General features: G+C 31.8%; 1 protein-coding gene across 5 annotated transcripts in view; it reads right to left on the reverse strand.

The window, feature by feature from the left end:
• LOC143256416 (serine/threonine-protein kinase BRSK2-like) overlaps nt 1-18,543 on the reverse strand; it is a 92,465-nt gene that overhangs the window by 12,195 nt on the left and 61,727 nt on the right. For all 5 annotated transcript variants that reach the window (XM_076513631.1, XM_076513628.1, XM_076513629.1 and 2 more), the window contains 4 exons: nt 16,421-16,472; nt 11,574-11,686; nt 3,662-3,768; nt 1,246-1,303 (listed from right to left, as the gene is read on the reverse strand). In XM_076513631.1, coding sequence (XP_076369746.1) covers nt 1,246-1,303; nt 3,662-3,768; nt 11,574-11,686; nt 16,421-16,472 — 330 coding nt within the window. The remainder of the gene's footprint in view (nt 1-1,245; nt 1,304-3,661; nt 3,769-11,573; nt 11,687-16,420; nt 16,473-18,543) is intronic.

Consider the following 18,543-nt stretch of genomic DNA (forward strand, 5'->3'; position numbering starts at 1 on the left):
TTACACAATGTCTAGTTTAGTCTAGTACTCAGTGTAATAAGGTGTTAAACCAGTTGAACATTGTGTATTTGTTTACACAATGTCTAGTTTAGTCTAGTACTCAGTGTAATAAGGTGTTAAACCAGTTGAACATTGTGTATTTGTTTACACAATGTCTAGTTTAGTCTAGTACTCAGTGTAATAAGGTGTTAAACCAGTTGAACATTGTGTATTTGTTTACACAATGCTTAGTTTAGTCTAGTACTCAGTGTAATAAGGTGTTAAACCAGTTGAACATTGTGTATCTGCATTTTATAGTGACACAGTATGTTATCTACACTGTGTAGTGTCACTGTATATTATATGCACCATATAGTATCACAAGATATTATTATTGTGCATATATTATATGCAACCATATAGTATCACAAGATATTATTATTGTGCATATATTATATGCAACCATATAGTATCACAAGATATTATTATTGTGTATATATTATATGCAACCATATAGTATCACAAGATATTATTATTGTGCATATATTATATGCACCATATAGTATCACAAGATATTATTATTGTGCATATATTATATGCAACCATAGTATCACAAGATATTATTATTGTGTATATATTATATGCAACCATATAGTATCACAAGATATTATTATTGTGCATATATTATATGCAACCATATAGTATCACAAGATATTATTATTGTGTATATATTATATGCAACCATATAGTATCATAAGATATTATTATTGTGCATATATTATATGCAACCATATAGTATCACAAGATATTATTATTGTGTATATATTATATGCAACCATATAGTATCACAAGATATTATTATTGTGTATATATTATATGCAACCATATAGTATCACAAGATATTATTATTGTGTATATATTATATGCACCATATAGTATCACAAGATATTATTATTGTGTATATATTATATGCAACCATATAGTATCACAAGATATTATTATTGTGTACATATTATATGCACCATATAGTATCACAAGATATTATTATTGTGTATATATTATATGCAACCATATAGTATCACAAGGTATTATTATTGTGTATATATTATATGCACCATATAGTATCACAAGATATTATTATTGTGTATATAATATATGCACCATATAGTATCACAAGATATTATTATTGTGTATATAATATATGCACCATATAGTATCACAATGTTTCTTCAAAATGTATTTAAGGAGGAAAATTTCAATTGATACCTTGGTTTTATTTTTCCATTTGACCTGCAGGTGTCCACTCTTTTCATCGGAGGATCAGCTAAAACAATATTGAAACAAACATCATGAACTAAACCTGAAGTACAACACATAACAAGGTATCTACCTGGTGTGAATCAACAATATACATGAGATGAGAGTACTTTTGTCACTGACCTCAATAATAATGACATTGTCACTGACATAAACAATATGAACAGTGTCACTGACATAAACAACATGAACAGTGTCACTGACATCAACAATATTAACATTGTCACTGACATGAACAATATGAACAGTGTCACTGACAAAAATTTTTGAACAGTGTCACTGACACAAACAATATGAACAGTGTCACTGACATCAATAATATTAACATTGTCACTGACAAACAATATGAACAGTGTCACTGACACAAACAATATGAACATTGTCACTGACATAAACAATATGAACATTGTCACTTACATAAACAATATGAAGAGTGTCACTGACACAAACAATATTAACAGTGTCACTGACATAAACAATATTAACAGTGTCACTGACATAAACAATATTAACATTGTCACTGACATAAACAATATAAACAGTGTCACTGACACAAACAATATGAACAGTGTTACTGACATCAACAATATTAACATTGTCACTGACATAAACAATATGAACAGTTTCACTGACATCAACAATATGAACAGTGTCACTGACATAAACAATATGAACAGTGTCACTGACAAACAATATGAACAGTGTCACTGACACAAACAATATGAACATTGTCACTGACATAAACAATATGAACATTGTCACTGACATAAACAATATGAACAGTGTCACTGACACAAACAATATTAACAGTGTCACTGACACAAACAATATGAACAGTGTCACTGACATCAACAATATTAACATTGTCACTGACATAAACAATATGAACAGTGTCACTGACAAACAATATGAACAGTGTCACTGACACAAACAATATGAACATTCTCACTGACATAAACAATATGAACATTCTCACTGACATAAACAATATGAACATTCTCACTGACATAAACAATATGAACATTGTCACTGACATAAACAATATGAACAGTGTCACTGACATAAACAATATGAACAGTGTCACTGACACAAACAATATGAACAGTGTCACTGACACAAACAATATGAACAGTGTCATTGACACAAACAATATGAACAGTGTCACTGACACAAACAATATGAACAGTGTCACTGACACAAACAATATGAACAGTGTCACTGACATTAACAATACAAATATTAAAGTGTCACCAAACATCAGTAATATTAAGTCTTACTAACAACAATATAAATATTAAAGTGTCACTAACATTCACAATATGAACAGTGTCACTGACATTAACAACACAAATATTAAAGTGTCACCAAAGATCAGTAATATTAAGTGTCACTAACAACAATATAAATATTAAAGTGTCACTAACATTCACAATATTAACAGTGTCACTAACATTCACAATATTAACAGTGTCACTAACATTAACAACACAAATATTAAAGTGTCACCAAAGATCAGTAATATTAAGTGTCACTAACAACAATATAAATATTAAAGTGTCACTAACATTAACAATACAAATATTAAAGTGTCACCAAAGATCAGTAATATTAAGTGTCACTAACAACAATATAAATATTAAAGTGTCACTAACAACAATATAAATATTAAAGTGTCACTAACATTCACAATATTAACAGTGTCACTGACATTAACAATACAAATATTAAAGTGTCACCAAAGATCAGTAATATTAAGTGTCACTAACAACAATATAAATATTAAAGTGTCACTAATATTCACAATATTAACAGTGTCACTGACAATAACAACACAAATATTAAAGTGTCACCAAACATCAGTAATATTAAGTGTCACTAACATTCACAATATTAACAGTGTCACTAACATTAACAACACAAATATTAAAGTGTCACCAAAGATCAGTAATATTAAGTGTCACTAACAACAATATAAATATTAAAGTGTCACTAACATTCACAATATTAACAGTGTCACTAACATTAACAACACAAATATTAAAGTGTCACCAAAGATCAGTATTATTAAGTGTCACTAACAACAATATAAATATTAAAGTGTCACTAACATTCACAATATGAACAGTGTCACTGACATTCACAATATTAACAGTGTCACTGACATTCACAATATTAACAGTGTCACTGACATTCACAATATTAACAGTGTCACTGACATTCACAATATTAACAGTGTCATCTTCCTTGTAGTGCTAATAATATACAGATTATATTTCCCTAGATTTACCACACTTATTTAAACAGGTGTTTAGTATTGGACTTTATGTGATGCATGAGATCAGTGAGAACCAGTTCTGGACCTTACCAGATTCGGATCGATTCCGTATTATTATTTCATCATCATCTTCAAAAGTTGGTTTCTTTTTCTTTCGATCCAGCAAAAGAAAATATATAACCTTTTCTGTGTTGTGACTGTGATAGAAACAACAAAATTAATATCTTATCTATGTTATAACTGTCACAACAACAACAGTATATAACCTTATCTGTGTTATGACTAGGATAGAAACAACACAAGTATCTGTATTATAATTGCTTAAACAACAACATTGGTATTTGTGAAGACAATAGTATTGATATGAATGTTATAACTTTAAAAACAACAGTAAAATTGGTATCTGTGTTATAACTGTAAAACAATAGGATTGATATCAATGTTATAACTTTAAAAATGACAATAACATTGGAATCTGTGTTATAACTGTAAAAACAACAACAACATTGGTATCTGTGTCATAACTGTAAAAACAACAACAACATTGGTATCTGTGTTATAACTGTAAAAACAACAACAACATTGGTATCTGTGTTATAACTGTAAAAATAACAACAACATTGGTGGTTGAGGTACTACACTCTTGACAAACCATTACTGACATAGATGTTCCTTTAACATGACACTGTTGGTAGAGGTATTACTAACTTGACAGGCCATTATTGATATAGATATTGTTTCAACATGACATTGTTGGTAAAGCTATTATTAGCTTGACAGGCCATTACCGATATAGATATTGTTTCAACATGACAATGTTGGTAGAAGTATTACTAACTTGACAGACCATTATTGATATAGATATTGTTTCAACATGACACTGTTGGTAGAGGTATTACTAACTTGACAGGCCATTACCGATATAGATATTGTTTCAACATGAAATTCTTGATAGAGCTATTATTAACTTGACAGACCATTATTGATATAGATGTTGTTTCAACATGAAATTCTTGATAGAGGTATTACTAACTTGACAAGTCATTATTGATTTAGATATTGTTTCAACATGAAATTCTTGATAGAGGTATTACTAACTTGACAAGTCATTATTGATTTAGATATTGTTTCAACATGAAATTCTTGATAGAGGTATTACTAACTTGACAGACCATTATTGATATAGATATTGTTTCAACATGACAATGTTGGTAGAAGTATTACTAACTTGACAGACCATTATTGATATAGATATTGTTTCAACATGACACTGTTGGTAGAGGTATTACTAACTTGACAGGCCATTACCGATATAGATATTGTTTCAACATGAAATTCTTGATAGAGCTATTATTAACTTGACAGACCATTATTGATATAGATATTGTTTCAACATGAAATTCTTGATAGAGGTGTTATTAACTTGACAGGCCATTATTGATATAGATATTGTTTCAACATGACATTGTTGGTAGAGCTATCATTAACTTGACAGGCCATTATTGATATAGATATTGTTTCAACATGAAATTCTTGATAGAGGTATTATTAACTCGACAGGCCATTATTGATATAGATATTGTTTCAACATGAAATTCTTGATAAAGGTATTATTAACTCGACAGGCCATTATTGATATAGATATTGTTTCAACATGACATTGTTGGTAAAGCTATTATTAATTTGACAGGCCATTATTGATATAGATATTGTTTCAACATGACATTGTTGGTAGAGCTATTATTAACTTGACAGGCCATTATTGATATAGATATTGTTTCAACATGACATTGTTGGTAAAGCTATCATTAACTTGACAGGCCATTATTGATATAGATATTGTTTCAACATGACATTGTTGGTAGAGCTATTATTAACTTGACAGGCCATTATTGATATAGATATTGTTTCAACATGACATTGTTGGTAAAGCTATCATTAACTTGACAGGCCATTATTGATATAGATATTGTTACAACATGACATTGTTGGTAGAGCTATTATTAACCTGACAGGCCATTATTGATATAGATATTGTTTCAACATGACACTGTTGGTAAAGGTATTACTAACTTCACAGGCCATTATTGATATAGATATTGTTTCAACATGACATTGTTGGTAGAGCTATTATTAACTTAACAGGCCATTATTGATATAGATATTGTTTCAACATGACATTGTTGGTAGAGCTATTATTAACTTGACAGGCCATTACCGATATAGATATTGTTTCAACATGACACTGTTGGTAGAGGTATTACTAACTTGACAGGCCATTACCGATATAGATATTGTTTCAACATGAAATTCTTGATAGAGCTATTATTAACTTGACAGACCATTATTGATATAGATGTTGTTTCAACATGAAATTCTTGATAGAGGTATTACTAACTTGACAAGTCATTATTGATATAGATATTGTTTCAACATGAAATTCTTGATAGAGGTATTACTAACTTGACAGACCATTATTGATATAGATATTGTTTCAACATGACACTGTTGGTAGAGGTATTACTAACTTCACAGGCCATTACCGATATAGATATTGTTTCAACATGAAATTCTTGATAGAGCTATTATTAACTTGACAGACCATTATTGATATAGATGTTGTTTCAACATGAAATTCTTGATAGATTTATTACTAACTTGACAAGTCATTATTGATATAGATATTGTTTCAACATGAAATTCTTGATAGAGGTATTACTAACTTGACAGACCATTATTGATATAGATATTGTTTCAACATGACACTGTTGGTAGAGGTATTACTAACTTGACAGGCCATTACCGATATAGATATTGTTTCAACATGAAATTCTTGATAGAGCTATTATTAACTTGACAGGCCATTATTGATATAGATATTGTTTCAACATGACATTGTTGGTAAAGCTATCATTAACTTGACAGGCCATTATTGATATATATATTGTTTCAACATGACATTGTTGGTAGAGCTATTATTAACTTGACAGGCCATTATTGATATAGATATTGTTTCAACATGACATTGTTGGTAAAGCTATCATTAACTTGACAGGCCATTATTGATATAGATATTGTTTCAACATGACATTGTTGGTAGAGCTATTATTAACTTGACAGGCCATTATTGATATAGATATTGTTTCAACATGACATTGTTGGTAAAGCTATCATTAACTTGACAGGCCATTATTGATATAGATATTGTTACAACATGACATTGTTGGTAGAGCTATTATTAACCTGACAGGCCATTATTGATATAGATATTGTTTCAACATGACACTGTTGGTAGAGGTATTACTAACTTCACAGGCCATTATTGATATAGATATTGTTTCAACATGACATTGTTGGTAAAGCTATTATTAACTTGACAGGCCATTACCGATATAGATATTGTTTCGATGTGACATTGTTGGTAGAGGTATTATTAACTTGACAGGCCATTATTGATATAGATATTGTTTCAACATGACATTGTTGGTAAAGCTATCATTAACTTGACAGGCCATTATTGATATATATATTGTTTCAACATGACATTGTTGGTAGAGCTATTATTAACTTGACAGGCCATTATTGATATAGATATTGTTTCAACATGACATTGTTGGTAAAGCTATCATTAACTTGACAGGCCATTATTGATATAGATATTGTTTCAACATGACATTGTTGGTAGAGCTATTATTAACTTGACAGGCCATTATTGATATAGATATTGTTTCAACATGACATTGTTGGTAAAGCTATCATTAACTTGACAGGCCATTATTGATATAGATATTGTTACAACATGACATTGTTGGTAGAGCTATTATTAACCTGACAGGCCATTATTGATATAGATATTGTTTCAACATGACACTGTTGGTAAAGCTATTATTAACTTGACAGGCCATTACCGATATAGATATTGTTTCGATGTGACATTGTTGGTAGAGGTATTATTAACTTGACAGGCCATTATTGATATAGATATTGTTTCAACATGACATTGTTGGTAGAGCTATTATTAACTTAACAGGCCATTATTGATATAGATATTGTTTCAACATGACATTGTTGGTAGAGCTATTATTAACTTGACAGGCCATTATTGATATAGATATTGTTTCAACATGACATTGTTGGTAAAGCTATCATTAACTTGACAGGCCATTATTGATATAGATATTGTTTCAACATGACATTGTTGGTAGAGCTATTATTAACTTGAGAGGCCATTATTGATATAGATATTGTTTCAACATGACATTGTTGATAGAGCTATTATTAACTTGACAGGCCATTATTGATATAGATGTTGTTTCAACATGAAATTCTTGATAGAGGTATTACTAACTTGACAAGTCATTATTGATATAGATATTGTTTCAACATGAAATTCTTGATAGAGGTATTACTAACTTGACAGACCATTATTGATATAGATATTGTTTCAACATGACATTGTTGGTAGAGCTATTATTAACTTGACAGGCCATTATTGATATAGATATTGTTTCAACATGACATTGTTGGTAGAGCTATCATTAACTTGACAGGCCATTATTGATATAGATATTGTTTCAACATGACATTGTTGGTAGAGCTATTATTAACTTGACAGGCCATTATTGATATAGATATTGTTTCAACATGACATTGTTGGTAAAGCTATCATTAACTTGACAGGCCATTATTGATATAGATATTGTTTCAATATGACATTGTTGGTAAAGCTATCATTAACTTGACAGGCCATTATTGATATAGATATTGTTTCAACATGACATTGTTGGTAGAGCTATTATTAACTTGAGAGGCCATTATTGATATAGATATTGTTTCAACATGACATTGTTGATAGAGCTATTATTAACTTGACAGGCCATTATTGATATAGATGTTGTTTCAACATGAAATTCTTGATAGAGGTATTACTAACTTGACAAGTCATTATTGATATAGATATTGTTTCAACATGAAATTCTTGATAGAGGTATTACTAACTTGACAGGCCATTATTGATATAGATATTGTTTTGACAGGACATTGTTGGTAAAGGTGATATTAACTTGACAAACCATACAATACAATACAATACAATACAACACAATACAATATCATTCAAATCAACAGTAATAATGGCAAGGAGAAGAAGATCAACCACAAGTAAAAACTAAATAAACTAATGTGCCAAGAACACAAAAACTAAATAAACTAATGTGCCAAGAACAAAAACTAAATAAACCAATGTGCCAAGAACACAAAAACTAAATAAACTAATGTGCCAAGAACAAAAATACTAAATAAACTAATGTGCCAAGAACAAAAATACTAAATAAACTAATGTGCCAAGAACACAAAGGATGCGGACATGATGAACACCAACAAACCTCATAATCAACATATTTGACTGGTGAAACACCAACAAACCTCATAATGAACATATCTGACTGGTGAAACACCAACAAACCTCATAATAAACATATCTGACTGGTGAAACACCAACAAACCTCATAATGAACATATTTGACTGGTGAAACACCAACAAACCTCATAATGAACATATCTGACTGGTGAAACACCAACAAACCTCATAATGAACATATCTGACTGGTGAAACACCAACAAACCTCATAATGAACATATCTGACTGGTGAAACACCAACAAACCTCATAATGAACATATTTGACCGGTGAAACACCAACAAACCTCATAATGAACATACCTGACAGGTGAAACACCAACAAACCTCATAATGAACATATCTGACTGGTGAAACACCAACAAACCTCATAATGAACATATTTGACTGGTGAAACACCAACAAACCTCATAATGAACATATCTGACTGGTGAAACACCAACAAACCTCATAATGAACATATCTGACTGGTGAAACACCAACAAACCTCATAATGAACATATCTGACTGGTGAAACACCAACAAACCTCATAATGAACATATCTGACTGGTGAAACACCAACAAACCTCATAATGAACATATCTGACTGGTGATCCATTCTACAAAATCTCAAGACACCAAGATACAATGAAAACCAAAAAGAAGACAACTTCAACGACAACACCACTGATATACAACAACGCATCTTTCGAGGTAGATCTGAAAACATCTATTTCCCCAAAACACCTCAAAACAGTATCTTAAACAATTTTTTAAAAGAATTTCAACATACTTTTACAGAAAAGAAAACTGAAAAACAACCTCACACAAAAAGATATTAATTCTATAAATGCCCCAAAACAAGACAACAACATCAAAATTCTAAGAGCAGATAAAGGCAATGCTACAGTTATAAAAAACATAAATGAATACATTCAAAAATAATTAACATATTATAAAATACAAACAAATTTAAACAAGTACAGACAAGTCCAACAAAAACACATGAAAACCAATTAAACAAAACGCTACTACAAATATAATCTGAGAAAACATTTATTCTTATCTAAGAAGGACCAACTTGCACATACTACAATTATACAACACCTCCAAACCTCACAAACTTAACTGTCCTCAATGTCGACCTATGAATCGTTTAACTACAACCTCAGTAAATACACAGTGTGGACATTTTCTAAATATGTAACATCAGCTGTCTCCTTTTTCAAAGACTATTTTAACTTTAAATATATTCTTAATCAATTAAATCATAAAGCTTTAATGGCCAGTTTAATGTAATCTTTCTCTTCACAGAAGTCCCAACAACTAAAACCCACAAGACAGCTTTAGAACTTTACATCCAAGACCCCAACCCATCGATACACATTCCCAGCAACCAATCTGACACCCTCATAGAATTCACTACTTCATAAACTACAAACAAATAAATGACTTAAGTGTGAGTAATCCCGTGTCACCAGTTCTGGCCAATATTTCTATGACACAGACTGAACCTCAAGCGATCAGTTCAGCCTTACACCCACCACTATACTGGTACAGGTATGTTGATGGTACAACTGCTGGAGTCATATCTACATAACAGACACTCAGTTTATCAACCACGTTAACTCTATACAACCCAACATTAAGTTCACCTGTAAACAGGGAAAAAATTAAACAAATAGCATTCCTCAACTTCAAAATCACAAGAACTGATACACAGTTCAAAATAGAAATCCATAGGAAAATAACTCATACTGGACCCTACATTTCCTGGGACTAAGCACGTGAAACAAAATAAAAACCCAAAATATTATGAAACCAAATAAACACAACTATAAAACTATGTTCACCTGATAAAATAAACAAAATAAAAAAACACTTCATGAACATCAACAAATTTCCTTCAAAAACCGTTGAAAAAATTATACGCACACACCTACAACAATAAATCCCAATATACAACAAACTTCCAAAACCTAACACTGCTACATATAATACATTCCCAATATCAGCAAAAAAATAACCAACATTTGGAAAAACCTTATAGCAGAACACAACATTCCACTAAACACCAAATTTATTCAAAAACCAGGTAAAAAACTAAGGTCTATACTGTGTAAAAACTACACTAACAAACACAACACAAACATTACTTATAAAATACAATGTAACAACTGCCACAACTTCTATATTGGAGAAACAAGCAGAAAAATGGAAACTAGATTCAAAGAACACAATAAACACCTTCACACGTTTTTGAACACTGCAAATCAAATAAAAGTAGAGGTATTAATAATTTTAAAGGTCATTATTGATATTGTTGATAGAGGTATTACTTATGTGAGAAGTCATTACTGATATTGTTGGTAGAGGTATTACTTATGTGAGAAGTCATTATTGATATTGTTGGTAGAGGTATTACTAATTTGTAGATATATTGTGGTACAAAACATTGTTTTGACAGTATATTGTATGACAGTATAACACTCACAACCAGAATTAGATACTTGTCACTCCCATGAGGTTCCTTTGTTTGAGACTCGAATTGCTCATGAATCTACATGAGTAGATTTAAACCAACACTGTTAACACTAGCACTGACCTTAAGGACATCAGTTCTTCCACCAGTTTCTGTCTGTTTTTGAAACATCCCAGAGACATCATATTTCTGAGTACATCTGGATCTAAATCCCCTTCTGAAGGAATGATGTAAGTCTGAAACACAGGGTACACTTCGTTATAAAAATTAGTTATCTGATACGTATCACTCGATGTAATGCTCACTTCCAATCACAGCTGTTCAGGTGTTATCATATGTTCGATTTGAGATTCTTAGTAGCTAGAGTTTTTATAATTCTGGGATCGAGTTCGCTAAATACAATGGAAAAGTAATTTTCGACATAATTCTGAATAAAGTTAACAGTTGAAGAAAAGACTGAGACATGTCACTTTGGTGTTTAGGTGTTATTAGCAATGGAAATAACTTGTCACTTTGGTGTTTAGGTGTTATTAGCAATGGAAATAACTTGTCACTTTGGTGTTTAGGTGTTATTAGCAATGGAAATAACTTGTCACTTTGGTGTTTAGGTGTTATTAGCAATGGAAATAACTTGTCACTTTGGTGTTTAGGTGTTATTAGCAATGGAAATAACTTGTCACTTTGGTGTTTAGGTGTTATTAGCAATGGAAATAACTTGTCACTTTGGTGTTTAGGTGTTATTAGCAATGGAAATAACTTGTCACTTTGGTGTTTAGGTGTTATTAGCAATGGAAATAACTTGTCACTTTGGTGTTTAGGTGTTATTAGCAATGGAAATAACTTGTCACTTTGGTGTTTAGGTGTTATTAGCAATGGAAATAACTTGTCACTTTGGTGTTTAGGTGTTATTAGCAATGGAAATAACTTGTCACTTTGGTGTTTAGGTGTTATTAGCAATGGAAATAACTTGTCACTTTGGTGTTTAGGTGTTATTAGCAATGGAAATAACTTGTCACTTAGGTGTTTAGGTGTTATTAGCAATGGAAATAACTTGTCACTTAGGTGTTTAGGTGTTATTAGCAATGGAAATAACTTGTCACTTAGGTATTTAGGTGTTATTAGCAATGGAAATAACTTGTCACTTTGGTGTTTAGGTGTTATTAGCAATGGAAATAACTTGCCACTTTGGTGTTTAGGTGTTATTAGCAATGGAAATAACTTGTCACTTTGGTGTTTAGGTGTTATTAGCAATGGAAATAACTTGCCACTTTGGTATTTAGGTGTTATTAGCAATGGAAATAACTTGCCACTTTGGTATTTAGGTGTTATTAGCAATGGAAATAACTTGTCACTTTGGTGTTTAGGTGTTATTAGCAATGGAAATAACTTGTCACTTTGGTGTTTAGGTGTTATTAGCAATGGAAATAACTTGTCACTTTGGTGTTTAGGTGTTATTAGCAATGGAAATAACTTGTCACTTTGGTGTTTAGGTGTTATTAGCAATGAAAATAACTTGTCACTTTGGTGTTTAGGTGTTATTAGCAATGAAAATAACTTGTCACTTTGGTGTTTAGGTGTTATTACCAATGGAAATAACTTAGGTTTGTTTGTTGTTAAGTGCATGGCTACGTAATGGGCTATACGTGCTATGCCCATCACAGGTATCGAAACATAATATTTAGAGGTACAAGACCTCAAACTTACTGCTGAGCTACTCGAGTGAAGAGAGAAAGAAACGTATCGTATATTAAAGCACAGATTACTGTGTAATCATTTTAATAGTTTCATACTTATTAATCATAAAACAACTTGATAACTAGTTCATTGTACTGCCAGCCACTATTAATTTTCCATAAAGAAATAGATATAAATAATGTATTAGTAAATACTGTTTTTAATTTTTCACAGCATTTTGAAACGGTTTTATAATAGTTTTTGTACTCCTGGGAAAGTGATTTATGAGTAATCAAACTGTCATTTTACATCCGTTTATGGCTAAAAAAAGTTATACGCAAATAAAAAATATATTTCAGTGTTTATAATCCTAAAATCAATATTGACAACTTAGAACATTTTGAAGATAAAAAACAGAACTGATAAGCTTTACGTTGTTTATCGTTTTGAACGAGATTATACGCGATCAACCACGAGTAGTTTATAGGGACGTATAAGAGTCCACATGAAGCTGACCTAAGTTATTCAAATATCTGCAAACATGTACATCAAGTCAGGAATCTAATGAAATTGTTGTCGGAAACACACGATCGCGCGCAGGAGTTTGAAAGTGACCGGTGAGAGTGAGGTGCGTCAGACACACACATATAAACCATACCAACATACGTTCATACATCACAAGTTTAGAAATAAACAACGTTACGCTGATCAAAATGTCAAGAATTATTTGGGGCGAGGTCCTGATCTCCCCCCTAACCATGATATGATGTTCCAACAACGAGCAAGATTTCCGAATAAGACAGACTGTTGAGAATTAAAACTCAAACAAAACCTGGTTTCGAACTCGACGATAGATATAACTGGAAACCTTTATTTCTAATTCACTGTTTTTAAGGCCCGGCATGGCCAGGTGGGTTAAGGCGTTCGACTCGTAATCTGAGGGTTGCGGGTTCGAATTCCCGTCACACCAAACATGCTCGCCCCTTCAGCTGTGTGGGCGTTATAAATTGACGATCAGTCCCACTGTTCGTTTGTAAAAGAGCGGCCCAAGAGTTTACGATGGGTGGTGATGACTAGTTGCCTTCCCTCTAGTCTTACACTGCTAAATTAGAGACGGCTAGCGCAGATAACCCTCATGTAGCTTTGAGCGAAATTTAAAAAATAAACAGTTTTTAATCACGTGACTGATGTTTATAACTCATTTGATTAGATCGTTGCTCCTAACGAACAAAATGGTGGCGGAAGGTTCAGATATAAGTTGTCAAACTAAAACAGATCTAAGAAGTAGAACAGTATCCTCACAAGATAAAGTGACAAGTGTACTGAACCACTGTTAAGGTCACAAGACGAGGTGACACGTTTACTGAACTAATGTTGTTTACAAGACGAAGTGACACGTTTACTGAACTACTGTTGTTTACAAGACGAAGTGACACGTTTACTGAACTACTGTTATGTTTACAAGACGAGGTGACACGTTTACTGAACTACTGTTGTTTACAAGACGAAGTGACATTGTTTACTGAACTACTGTTATGTTTACAAAACGAAGTTACACTGAACTACTGTTGTTTACAAGACGAAGTGACACTGAACTACTGTTATGTTTTCAAGACGAAGTGACACTGAACTACTGTTATGTTTACAAGACGAAGTGACACGTTTACTGAACTACTGTTATGTTTACAAGACGAGGTGACACGTTTACTGAACTACTGTTGTTTACAAGACGAAGTGACATGTTTACTGAACTACTGTTATGTTTACAAGACGAAGTGACACTGAACTACTGTTATGTTTACAAGACGAAGTGACACTGAACTACTGTTGTTTACAAGACGAAGTGACACTGAACTACTGTTATGTTTTCAAGACGAAGTGACACGTTTACTGAGCTACTGTTGTTTACAAGACGAGGTGACACGTTTACTGAACTACTGTTGTTTACAAGACGAAGTGACATGTTTACTGAACTACTGTTATGTTTACAAGACGAAGTGACACTGAACTACTGTTGTTTACAAGACGAAGTGACACTGAACTACTGTTGTTTACAAGACGAAGTGACACTGAACTACTGTTATGTTTTCAAGACGAAGTGACACTGAACTACTGTTAGGTTCACAAGGTGAAGTGACATTGAACTACTGTTAGGTTCACAAGACCAAGTGACACGTTTACTGAAATATTTTGTCACATAGCACAACTCAGAAGAATGTCTTGAAAAACGCGTTTTTAGTGGTTTTTGTAGAAAAAAAAATAAAAACAAGATGGTGCGAGGGTTAAATAGAAAAGACAAAGCTAGACGGTATGAGTTTAACACCTGTTTTGTTTATTTTTATAGAGTTATACAATCTGAGTTATCCCCACTGTAATTAATCAACCCAATATTTGTTATTACGTTAACAGAAATACAGTGGCAATTATTACACAACAAGAAATGGTCTTACAATGTACCTGTGATTGGATGTTGGATAGGTTATCGTGATTGGTTGTTGAGTTTTTCATTTTATACTGTTTGTTTTTCTGTCTTATAGGTTATCATGGGTGGTAAGTTTTTACTGGTTATCGTGATGTGCCGTTCCATCTAACAGTCTATCGTGATTGGTTGTTCACTTTTACCAACATTCATAATAGTTTGATCTTTTTATTGTGTAGGTTATTGTAATTAGGTGTTCTTTTTTTACAGGTAATTATTATTGGTTGTTGACTTGCATAGGTTACTGTGAGTGGTTGGTGAGTTGTATAGGTTATTATTATTGGTTGTTGACTTGTATAGGTTACTGTGAGTGGTTGGTGAGTTGTATAGGTTATTATTATTGGTTGTTGACTTGTATCGGTTACTGTGAGTGGTTGGTGACTTGTATAGGTTATTATTATTGGTTTTTTTTTTGTCTCTGGTAAGTTTCACAGGTTGTTTAGAGCTGGAACATCTATAGGGAATATATCTGGTTAAGTTTTCAATTGATCATGACGAAGTGATTTAAAATCATATGATTAGCTACGAATCCTGCAAAGGGGTGGAGGGGCGAAGAAGAAGACCCCTGTGACCCTAAATTCGTTTTTGGTAATTTTTTAAAAGACAGTTTGTTCAGAAAATAAGATATTAAAAACTATAATAAACTTTAATTTAAAAGTAATAGAACATTAAAATATATATATATATTTCTTAGTGAGGAAAACCAGAGTATATATCACATGAATTTGAACTATCTTCACTATATCACAGGTATCATTCATCTATCATAAAAATCTTAACTATATAATAAATGTCTAGAATAACAAAATCAACTTACTGACACCACTTCTGTGATTGGTGGTTTTGGTTTGGTAAAGTTCTTACTTCCCCTAGAATGAAAGTAAAACGAAGTTCAGAACAGTAAGGTGTTGTATCATGTAAAAATAAACAAACACTACTATAGTAACATCAGATATACAACAAACATTACTGCAGTAACATCAGATATACAACAAACACTACTGCAGTAACATCAGATATACAACAAACACTACTGCAGTAACATCAGATATACAACAAACACTACTATAGTAACATCAGATATACAACAAACACAACTGCAGTAACATCAGATATACAACAAACACAACTGCAGTAACATCAGATATACAACAAACACAACTGCAGTAACATCAGATATACAACAAACACTTCCACAGTAACGTCAGATATACAACAAACAGTTCCACAGTAACATCAGATATACAACAAACACGAACTACTACAATAACATCAGATATACAACAAACACTACTATAGTAACATCAGATATACAACAAACACTACTATAGTAATATCAGATATACAACAAATACAACTGCAGTAACATCAGAGATAACACAAACACTACTACAGTAACATCAGATATACAACAAACACTAACTACTACAGTAACATCAGATATACAAAAACACCACTACACTAACATCAGATATACAACAAACACCACTACAGTTACATAAGATATACAACAAACACTACTATAGTAACATCAGATATACAACAAACACGAACTACTACAGTTACATAAGATATACAACAAACACTACTATAGTAACATCAGATATACAACAAACACGAACTACTACAGTTACATCAGATATACAACAAACACTAACTGCTACAGTAACATCAGATATACAACAAACACTAACTGCTACAGTAACATCAGATATACAACAAACACTACTATAGTAACATCAGATATACAACAAACACTACTACTGTTACATCAGATATACAACAAACACTACTATAGTAACATCAGATATACAACAAACACTAACTGCTACAGTAACATCATATATACAACAAACACTAACTGCTACAGTAACATCAGATATACAACAAACACTAACTGCTACAGTAACATCAGATATACAACAAACACTACTATAGTAACATCAGATATACAACAAACACTACTACTGTTACATCAGATATACACCAAACACTAACTACTACAGTTACATCAGATATACAACAAACACTACTATAGTAACATCAGATATACAACAAACACTACTACTGTTACATCAGATATACAACAAACACTACTATAGTAACATCAGATATACAACAAACACTAACTGCTACAGTAACATCATATATACAACAAACACTAACTGCTACAGTAACATCAGATATACAACAAACACTAACTGCTACAGTAACATCAGATATACAACAAACACTACTATAGTAACATCAGATATACAACAAACACTACTACTGTTACATCAGATATACACCAAACACTAACTACTACAGTTACATCAGATATACACCAAACACTAACTACTGCAGTAACATCAGATATACAACAAACACTACAAGAGTAACATCAGATATACAACAAACACTACTACAGTAACAACAGATATACAACAAACACTACTACACTAACATCAGATATACAACAAACACTACTACACTAACATCAGATATACAACAAACACTACCACAGTAACATCAGATATACAACAAACAGTACTACAGTAACAACAGATATACAACAAACACTACTATAGTAACATGAGATATACAACAAACACTACTACAGTTACATCAGATATACAACAAACACTACTACAGTAACATCAGATATACAACAAACACTACTACAGTAACAACAGATATACAACAAACACTACTACACTAACAACAGATATACAACAAACACTACTACACTAACATCAGATATACAACAAACACTACTATAGTAATATCAGATATACAACAAATACAACTGCAGTAACATCAGAGATAACACAAACACTACTACAGTAACATCAGATATACAACAAACACTAACTACTACAGTAACATCAGATATACAAAAACACCACTACACTAACATCAGATATACAACAAACACCACTACAGTTACATAAGATATAC

This window comes from Tachypleus tridentatus, chromosome 7, assembly GCF_004210375.1.
Source record: "Tachypleus tridentatus isolate NWPU-2018 chromosome 7, ASM421037v1, whole genome shotgun sequence".
NCBI lineage: Eukaryota > Metazoa > Arthropoda > Merostomata > Xiphosura > Limulidae > Tachypleus > Tachypleus tridentatus.